Source organism: Solenopsis invicta, chromosome 14, assembly GCF_016802725.1.
Source record: "Solenopsis invicta isolate M01_SB chromosome 14, UNIL_Sinv_3.0, whole genome shotgun sequence".
Taxonomy (NCBI): Eukaryota; Metazoa; Arthropoda; class Insecta; order Hymenoptera; family Formicidae; genus Solenopsis; species Solenopsis invicta.
The window spans coordinates 973,501-984,427 of record NC_052677.1 but is presented as its reverse complement, the minus strand read 5'-3'; the positions used below and the strand labels follow the sequence as shown (position 1 = coordinate 984,427).

General features: G+C 28.7%; 1 protein-coding gene across 3 annotated transcripts in view; it reads right to left on the bottom strand.

Moving 5' to 3' along the window:
* The window catches only part of LOC105206021 (protein SMG9), a 34,294-nt gene extending 24,157 nt beyond the window's left edge, over nt 1-10,137 (bottom strand). For 2 of the 3 annotated variants that reach the window (XR_005576361.1, XM_039457600.1), the window contains exons 1-4: nt 9,713-9,928; nt 8,792-8,962; nt 4,751-4,803; nt 2,046-2,232 (exon numbers count right to left, since the gene is read on the bottom strand). Coding sequence is in view for 2 of the 3 variants with exons in the window: in XM_039457600.1 (XP_039313534.1) it covers nt 2,046-2,232; nt 4,751-4,803; nt 8,792-8,937 (386 nt within the window). In the remaining variant the exon portion in view is untranslated. The other variant, XM_039457599.1, reaches the window with a different exon arrangement.
* Nucleotides 10,138-10,927: the final 790 nt, after the last annotated feature.

Here is a 10,927-nt window from a genome sequence, read left to right as displayed (position 1 = left end):
TTCGTGCAAAAATGTCGAGTTTTGAGCCAAATAAGCGTCATTTGCGGGAGCTTTTCATTTACTTCTTTAATTTGAAGAAATCTGCAGCCAAGGCGCATCGATTGCTTGTAGAAGCATATGGTGAGGCTGCCTTAAGAGAGAAGTTGCCGTGAGTGGTTTCGCAAGTTTAAGAACGGTGAATTTGACTCTTTGTCGAAGACAAAGAACGTAGCGGAAGGCCGAAAGTGTACGAAAACGCGGAATTGGAAACATTATTAGATGAAGATTCGTGCCAAACGCAAGAAGCACTTGCACTTACATTAGGAGTGACTCAATCAGCAATTTCACATCGCTTAAAATCATTGGGAATGATTCAAAAACAAGCAAACTGGGTTCCATATGAACTGAAGCCGAGAAACGTTGAACGCCGATTTTTCACATGTGAAATGCTGCTTGCCAGGCATAAACGAAAGGGTTTTTTGCATCGTATAGTCACTGGTGATGAAAAATGGATCCACTACGATAACCCAAAGAAGAAATCATGGGGACCACCTGGCCATGCTTCAACATCAACAGCCAAGCCGAACATTTATGGAAAAAAGCTCATGTTGTGTATTTGGTGAGATCAGCTTGGTGTATTATGAGTTGCTCAAACCGAATGAAACCATTACTGGGGCTCTCTACCGAACACAATTGATAAGATTAAGCCGAGTACTCAAGGAAAAACGTGCCCACTACTACTCCAGACACGACAAAGTTATTCTTCTGCATGATAATGCTCGTCCACATGTTGCGGCGCCGGTCAAAACCTACCTGGAAACACTCAATTGGGAAGTTTTTACCCTACCCGCCGTATTCACCAGACATTGTTCCTTCTGATTACTACCTGTTTCGATCGATGGCGCATGGCCTGTCTGAGCAACACTTCACATCATATAAAGATACAAAAAATTGGGTCGATTTGTGGATAGCTTCAAAAGATGAAGCATTCTTCCGACGCTGCCAGAAAGATGGGAAAAAGTAGTGGCTAGCGATGGACAATACTTCGAATAAAACATTAGGTACCGTTCTTTCACAATAAATGCCCAATTTTTGATAAAAAACGGCGGAAACTTATTTATACTCCTAATAATATTGATCGAAAATGGTCGAGCGCTTTCTTCTTTTGATTAATATTCATACTAAAAATCATGGCACACAGAAAAACTTAAGCAGTAAGACGCATGCAGTAAAGAAATCAACATATTGGATTTGCGCACTACTTATATTATGGTCTTATATTCTCGAATGCAATTTGCTTACTGCCTAAATTTTACTGATTAAGTCTTTTTTGTACATCATGGCCTTAAGAGTTATTCACACAAACAATATCATTAAAATCCATTAGGACCAAACCATAGTCTCCTCGTTGGTTGTTTTGTAAACAAATATTGTTTATTTACGAAGAACAACTAATCTCTGTATTGCGATAAAACTTTACATAAATCATATTAAATATCTAAGTATTTATATAAAAAATTGAAATTCTTATCATATTGTTTTAATACTTTTCTATTAGAGCACATTTCTATTTACTAAAGTAATTTTTGATTCAAAGAAAAAGTTACCGTCAAATTTTTTGTATTACTTTTAAATGCAATGTAGTAATCTGCACAATCTGTAATTTTTCCATTATTTTAAAAATAGGCGTAGTACATCCTTATACTTTATTAAATTTTATAAATTTTCTTCGGAAATTCGAAGAAAATTTGGAAAAAATTCTACTTTGTATTAAAAAAATCTAAAAAATTTTCTAAAAAAATATAAATATATAGATTCTAAAAAAATATACAAAAAATTAAAAAATTTTGTCACAAAAAATTAGTTTTTCAATAAGTGAAACAGTTAAATCCAACATTGAATAAATTTCTATTACAGTTAATACAGTATTTTTTTTAATTTAATCATTTAAATCATAACTATAAATAAACACGTGAATAAATGTATTTAATAATTCACTATTAAATTATAATGTATTTAAATAAAAAATATTATAAAGTTTAGGATAAATAAAGTGTAATACGTACGAGTAACGTGATGTTAATAATGACATAATCGTTGATTTACCAACACCCTGAGCACCTAGACAACCAACAACTAGAAAATCCTGCTGATCGTATAAAAAATCTATTGAATTTTCACACAGTTGCATATTTTCATCCATGAATTTCACGCTCGTACTCATTTCGGGACACATGGAAAGCGTGCGAATTGCTGAAATATCATTTCTATATTGTATTAGAAAATTAACATGTTAATTTTTTAAATACCTTGTAAAATATATACTTGTAATATATACAGGGTGTCGCAAAATATTTGTTCATGCTCTCGTGGGTTGATAAAGCAAATCATACTAAGAAGAAAAGTCATTTACCATTTTTCATTATTTGCAATAGTTAGCGAAATAAAAATTAGTAAAGTTCGGCGAATAAGCGCGTATTTTCCTTGCCCACCGTACGCAGAGACCATTCGTCGGTCGTCAACAATAGGCAGCCGCGGCAAGCGGCGCGGTGAGGCGGGTAAAACAGTCATTGCTGCTTCTCCCTAGTTTGGCGACCAACAGGCGGTCCCCGCATGCAGTGGGTAGGTAAAGTACGTGCTCATTTGCCAAGTTTATTAATTTTTATTTCGGTAACTATTGCGAATAATGAAAAATGGTAAAAGACTTTTCTTCTCAGTATGACTTGCTCTATCAACCTACGAAAGCATGAACGAATATTTTGCGACACCCTATATATACATACATACACACACACGCACACACGCGCACGCACGCACGCACGCACGCACGCACGCACACACATAGGGTGTCCCATTTTAAATAATCCAGTCAAATATCTCGAAAAAATCTATAAGAAATAATGTTTCACTTCGTTATATATATATTTTTTTAGATAGATAAAAAGATTTTTTTTGATGAGGTAAAAATGATCATTTTTGACACTTTTCTAAGAAATCTGACGTGATATAGCGATTTGCTTACCAGATTCGTGTTCAGCGCGCAAAAATACAATGGGAAATGGTAACTTTTATTCAAACAACAGAAAAAAGTCTAAAGACGGCGCCCTGTGTTATGAGAAACCATTACTTTCAACCCTTTATATCTCCGGAACCATGCTTATACTCATCTTCAAATTTTTCTGGGATTAATGTTTCATTATATAGTACTATTTGGCATAAAGAAAAGTTTGAAATTCGAGGTCCAAGAAATGGGCCAAAAAACAGGTCTTTTTACTGACCCTCTTTTTTAAAAAAATTGTGACATGATGGAGCAATCTGAACAACAGATTAGTATTCAACATCCAAAAAACTATAGCAAGGACTAGTCTTGTTCCAATGTTCAAAAAAAATTATATTTTGTGTCATAGTGTAATTAATGATTAATTTTTTAATTAGCAGTAGTTAATTATTTTCGATCAACAAGGTGTTTATTTAAATTTGTAAATCAATTCCCTGACAATACACTAGGAATTGTAAACAAAATTCCAAATAAGATTACATAATTTTTTAATGTACTTTTGAAATAAATTTATTATCACGTACTCTTTAATATTCTTTAAATATATCATAAAAAACTCATTTAAGATTTAAATATTAAATTGGAGAAAGTACAAAAAGTTAATAATATAAACTAATGCTAATTTGTTTACAATATTAAATGTCTAGTTTATCAAAAGTATAGAATTCGAAAGATAGTAAAACATACAACGCAGATTTACAATAAGGAATGTTTATGAATTATGTTAAATGAATTTAACATAGATTTGTCTATTTCTGGATGTCTTTCAATGAGACTTGTGAAATATTGTTTATTACTTCAGATTTCATAAAACGTTCTAATACGTTGTTCAACATTTGAGAAAAAACATTATGTACAATAGAAACCAAAGATGTATCTGACTGGAATTCCTGTAAAAATGTTCTACGTCAAGCAAAAAATTTAAAAAAAGTAAACTTTGCACATAATAAAGGATCTTTAATACATTTTAGAATTATCTTTTTATAATTCTCACAATTGGTTCAATATTTGTTTTGTTATACATCTATAAATTTTGTAATATATTATGCGATCAATTGCTCTTTGAGTTACTGCACAATTTTCCAGTCATTTTATAGAACAAAATTTAAGTGGAAAAATGTTAGATTTAGTATAATGAATGTATACAGTTCTATGAATTGGTACATTTTTGAAAAAATTATATAACGCTCTGACATATAAGATGATGTTCCAATCTGCAGCATATACATATATCCAAGATATGAACGCATAATGTAAATGATAGAAATCAACGATAGAAACCAATATCACCAATTTCCAACATCAGTAATTTATTGTTGAAAAATTCTAATTTATACTTTCTCAGAAAGAAATTAAATTTAAATTTAAAAGTAAAATTCAAAAATAAAATTTTATGAGAGATCCAAGATTTTTAAGGGTAAACATTAAATTTTCTGAAAATTCCAGGTTTCTCCAATTTTTTTCAATAGTGAACACCCTCAATCAATCAACTGAATTAATCACAATTATATATAATTTATTTTTATAAATTTATTTTATTAATTAAAAAATTAGTTTAATGCCTAAAATTTATTTCAAGACAACTAAAAAAATTTTAATCGAGAACTAAATTTTTAATCGTTATTAAGTAATCAATGAATTGATTAAATTTTGCCCAACGCTGGTTTTTGGATATTTCATGTGAATTATTCCGTACTTAAATAAATTACTTACCGTGAATATCTTGTACTTTCACCGGCGTTGCCGAAGACACATCAGCATCTTTTCTGCAAAAAAACGTTTATGTTAGCATATCGTATATAACTACAGGATCATATTTTCTTTAAAGGGGTATTCTAGTTTGACGGGTCAAAAAAATCGACTTTTTTCATATTTTTATAATTTAGAATCTTAAAAATATGCCCCAAAATATTAAGACAAAATTCATTAAATTGACAAAGTTATAAATATTTAAAGGACGCAGGCTCCATATAGCCCGCCGTATTATATATACAAAGATTCCCATGCCGCAAACGCATCGTTGGCATGTTAAGTAGTGTTACTATACGAAGACTTAAGTAATGATAATTTATTACAGCGATGACTCAGATCATATACGCAAAACAATAATGAAAGTTTAAATTCATTAATTTGGACAATTGCACGTAAACATTTACACTACGGGAAGAAGATGATGGAAATTGTAACTTTTTTGATCATTTGCGTTCTTAATGAAGGTTTTTATTCAATTTTACATTTTTAATAAAGGATTTTATTCAATTTTGCAAATAATGGGCCTAATGTAATTAAAAATCGAGCAAAATTCCAAAATCCTCGCCGATATCAGCGACAACGCTCAAACGTTCAGAGCAGCAGGTATTATATGAGGCAAAAAAAATAAAAATTGCCAAGAGACGAGAAAAAACCAATAAACATAAATTTTTTGAAGCTGAGGAAGGTCTCTTATACGACCCACAGCATAGCTGATTAAGGGTAAATTACTAAAAATATTCATTAAATACCTCAAAAATGCCTAAAAACTTTTAAAACGCGTTTTTCTCAAAACAACATTTGTCAAATCAGGCGCCATGATTTCTCAAAAATTACTGAGCTGATCAATTAAAAAATTTTTTTTTACACAAATATAGTGCACATATGTGGCTATCGCGTGAACTAGGATCTGTTTGATATCTTTAAAAATACTATTTTTTTCGAACTGCGAAATGTTAAAATTTTATAGTAAAAATCAGACTATTACTCTTTAAGAGTCGCTTCTTTATCAATTTTCTTTCAAATTAATTTATTTTAGTTCACGCAATAGCCACATTTATTAAGAACAAAAAAAAAATATGTATTTTAGATGACCAGGACGGTAGCAATTGTGGTATCCGATGAAGAAGAACTGCAAAATTTTACTTTGTTCAACAATTTATATTTCCTATAAAAATTTCAATAAAATAATTTTCAATAAAAAATTTTGAAAAAAATTGAGATGCTTTTTCAAAGATGAATAAATGTAAATATAAAACATTAAATCTGTAGGTCTAACCATTTGCTTAAAATTACTTCTCAAAAATAGACTTGAAAACGGGACATCAAACTAAAATACCCCTTTAAGAAAATAAAAAACAAGGGATAAATCTAAAAATTTCAGAGTTTTCGTCCTACAGGATTCTAAATCAGTTTAAACAACTAAGTTTATCAATTGTTTTATAAATAATAAAATTGAGTTTTATGAAAATAAATCTAAAAGACAGCTATCCAAAATGAAGAATTGTTCTTTAGCAAGGATATATCACTGTATATACTACGACAGAGACATATAACAGACGAAACAACATAATACAAATCCGGCTGACTTACTTTAATGTTTTATTTTAAAACAGTAAAATATCCAGAAAAAGAAGATATTTAAAAAATATATATTCCAAATAAAAGTAATATAATTTGAAAGGAAACAAATAATTAAAAAATTATTTATTTAAAAACATCAATTTTAAAAATAATACGATGGTTATTAAGAAAAAAGAATTATGATTTTTGATCATTATTGACTTTAGGAAAATCACCTTCGATTATTTTGGCATGTTATCAAAAATACTCTTCTGAGTGATTTCCAGATTTTAGTTATTGTTCATTATTCGATGAAAAGTTATTAATTATTAAAAAATAAAGATTCGCAAGAAAAATAATTCAAAAACCTAGAATAAAGGGTGAAATAAAGTCTATATTTATTCCATATGGGTTTTAGATTTTCCATAAGAAGCAAGATCCACTTCATAGTTATCTGCTTACAGAGTAAAATAAGATCTACAATTGTACATAGATTGTCGACTTTCCACGCAAAGCAATTTTTGATTTGAAATTAAAATTTGGTTTGAGTTAGGTTAGTTTATATTTTTTTCAAGATAAAAGTTCAAGTAAAAGATTAAAAAGATTTATATAAATACGAGCAAATATACAAATAATGTGCTACTTATGCTACAGATTGAATTATTAAAGAAATATCGCCTTTGGTATGTTAGTTGCTATATTTGTTCGCGGTACCGACTGTAGAATCTATACGATTTATCCAAAACACAAAAAATGAATTATATTCTTAAAATATATAGTTAAATCTAATTTTTTTTGAGTTTTTAAAGCCGATTTTTAAAATTCGCGTTTATTGCAAATGGTGCTTAACTGAATTTAAGAGTCCGCATTATTACCTAAAATTAAAATCGATTTTTTGGCTGTTAAAAAAATATTGAAATCTAAAAAAAGTGTAAATTTTCATGCTGAATAAATAGAAAAAAATCTGAAGAGATATATCCATTCAATCAGATATATCCATTTGTTTTGCAAAATATTTTTGGTTTCGATTTGAAAAACACAGTTTCGAAAATAAACTCTCTTTAATTTTTTAATATTTTTTAATTTAATACTTTTTAATTTAAAAAATTACGTTTTATTAATAAAACTATACATAAAACATTAGTACCCCGATTTGATACCTCTAATAGATTTGGAGAAAAAAAATTCATGAATATAAAGATTATTTTTTGTGCTTTTAGGTATATGTGAACCCTTTAATAACTTATGAGCGATGGTTTAAATCTTCTGAAAAGCATTCAAGAGAGTATCTTTGACAGTACATAAGATTATGGTAGATGACTTCCTTAAAATCAACAATTATCTTTTATATAATATAATTATTTTTCACATAATAAATAACTAATCATTTACATAATATAATTCTCTAATGATTTTACATATAAAAGTATTAAAGTAGACATATCAAAAATAATTTAAAATATTTTACACTTTATTGTTACATATTTTGACATAAATATAAAATACCTATAAAACTATTCGAAAAACTATTCAACTAATTATATTTTTGACTTAATACTTTTATATGAAAAAATGGAAACACTCTCGAAAATTAATAGAATTGAAAGAGGAGCTAATGAGAGTCAAGACGCTGATGTTGGTGAGTATATTTCAATTTTGCTCGGATGACCATCCGATTGTGACTCGTTAAGAACTAGGACCATGCCAGGTGAAGTGGAAGCTGTTTGATTTCGACTTTCTTTGATAAAGATGACCCGAAACAGGGTCAAAACGTCCTTGAATTCATTTTAAATAAACTCAGAAATATACGCACCAACATCAATGTCTCAACTCTCATTAGTCCCTCTTTCAATTCTACTTTTATATACAGAATAAAATAAATCAATTAATGTAAAGAAAGCACATTATTGTACACACTGCGTCATTAAATGCCTAGCCATCTAAAGTTAGCACAATTCTCATTTTTATTTAGGATGATGATAAATACATTTACAGAAAACCCAGGACACTGCTAACTTAAGATGGTTAGGCATTAATAACTCTGTGTATACATAAAAGTGTTCAAATTTAATATCAAAAAATTAATAGTTTAGTAAGATTACATTCTATGTTGAAATATATTAAACTAAAGCATAAAAAATTTCATTGTTTTGATGAATTTAGTTTAAAACCTTTATATACAGAATAATTTGAGAAATCATCTATTTAAAAAATAATACATTTTTATTTAAAAAACCAACAACAATCTTTATGATTTACAATATTTTTTTTTATTTTTATAATTTTAATATAATTTATTTTCTTTCAAACTCTTTCATACAATTTTCTTCTAAAACTCATACAATTTATTTCTAAAATACTTTCTTTGTAATATATTTGGCTACTTCCACTAAAATGGGACATTCAGCGTAAATTAATAGTTATAATTATAAAACACTATACTTATGGCCATTACGCTGACTCGGAGAAACAGCTCTATTTTCTCCTTCTCTAGTCTTCAATATGAATGTTGGTCGTTCTACAATTTTAATTAAATTCTTGCTTTCTCCATCTTTAATCTCAGAGTCTTTCGATATTGTTGGCAGCATCTTTTTCACATTTGTTGCAATATCCCTGTTGCAGTAAAATGAAGCACATATATATACATAAATGAAAATAATCTTGTATAATGTAAATTGTACAAAAAACAAATATAGAAAGTCATCATTGCCAAATAATAAATAAATAAAGATAACTAAATTTTAGAGAAATAATTATATTTTCAAAAATGTTTTAATCAAATCTGTATAAAAATAAAATCTGTATAGTAGCAAATAATTTGTTATTTATTATTTTTGTCTTATTATTTTAATAGTTTTTTAAAAAATTGTTTACTGGCAATTGTTCAGCAACTACTGCAACAACTCTGTGAACTTTATACAAAAAATAAATGCAAAGAAATATAGGATATTATACACATATTACAAAATGTTTTCTTTAGATACAATGTACTGTTGTATATTAAATGTAATTTATATTATATTATATATACAACAGTGTGTGTGTGTGTGTGTGTGTGTGTGTGTGTGTGTGTGTGTGTGTGTGTGTGTGTGTGTGTGTGTGTGTGTGTGTGTATGTATAAATTTTATATATATATAAAATTTAAATTATATATAATATACATTTTACAAAGAAAAGAAATTGTATCTAAAGAAAACATTTTGTAATGTATGTATAATATATATTTCTCTGTATATTTATTTTTAGTATAAAGTTCACAGAGTTGTTGCAGTAGTTGCCGAACAATTGTCAGTAAATGATTTTTTCAAAAAACTATTAAAATAATAATTAAACAATAATAATTAAAATTATATATATACATACACATTAAGTTATGCATGTACATCACATATGAACATGAAATTTATAAAATTATTGGACAATTGTTTAGAAGAGTTAATTCAGCACTGATTTTGAAAAATTTAAGCTCAATGGACACGTTTTTGCACGAAACAAAAATCTGACAGAAATAAGCGTCGGTCTGCTCCGCGAAACGAGATATTGATCATTAAAGTTGACGATTATTTAGGTTAGGAAATCTGTCATACCATCGAAGTACAGCGACGCAAGTGTTGTAAACAGTTGTAAATCGTGGTGGAAGTTAAGGTGCAGTTACATGCAAGTGTTGTGCGTCGAGCATCCAGCATTAAGTTGCGCAGAAGGTTATTGCGCAGCTTCTTGATGCTGAAATCCTGGATTTGCAGATTCCAGCTTCTTGATGCTAAAAGGATTCAGAGCTGCTATTCCCAGATCCCGAGGGTGTGGGTTCGGAGAAGGGGTACACACTATTTGAAGAGAAAATAAAATAGAATATTAAAATAAGTTAATAAATTGTAATGAAAGGGAAGGAAAGGTCAAAAGTAGAATAATGAGTAAAAAATAAAGGAAAAGTAGAACTTAAAGGCAAAGAAGAGGAAAAACAAAAACCCTATACAGCACAGAAAATTCCAGCAACATTGCAGCAATGTTGCAATGTTGCAGATTGCAATGCAATATTACGGAGACATTGCAGAAACATAAATTAACAATATGCTTGCAACATCGCATTGCATATGCCAGTAATATTCTGGAAACATTGCAATATCATAATTTTTTAATAAAGTAGTCGCAGTAAAGAGCCAAAGCAAAATATTCACGTATAATAATATATTAATTTAATTCATCTATAATATTATGGATGAATTAAATTAATATATTATTATACGCGAATATTTTGCTTTGGCTCTTTATTGCCATTACTTTATTAAAAAATTATGATATTGCAATGTTTCCAGAATATTACTGGCATATGCAATGCGATGTTGCAAGCATATTGTTAATTTATGTTTCTGCAATGTCTCCGTAATATTGCATTGCAATCTGCAACATTGCAACGTTGCTGCAATGTTGCTGGAATTTTCGTGCTGTATGGGTTAAAAAATATATATCAATATAATACAATAATTAAATTAAATATGAAAAAATTTTTATTAAAAATACAATTAAAAAATATTGTTTGCTTATTGGGCTGTAAATCGAGGTTTCTTCATATATGGACCT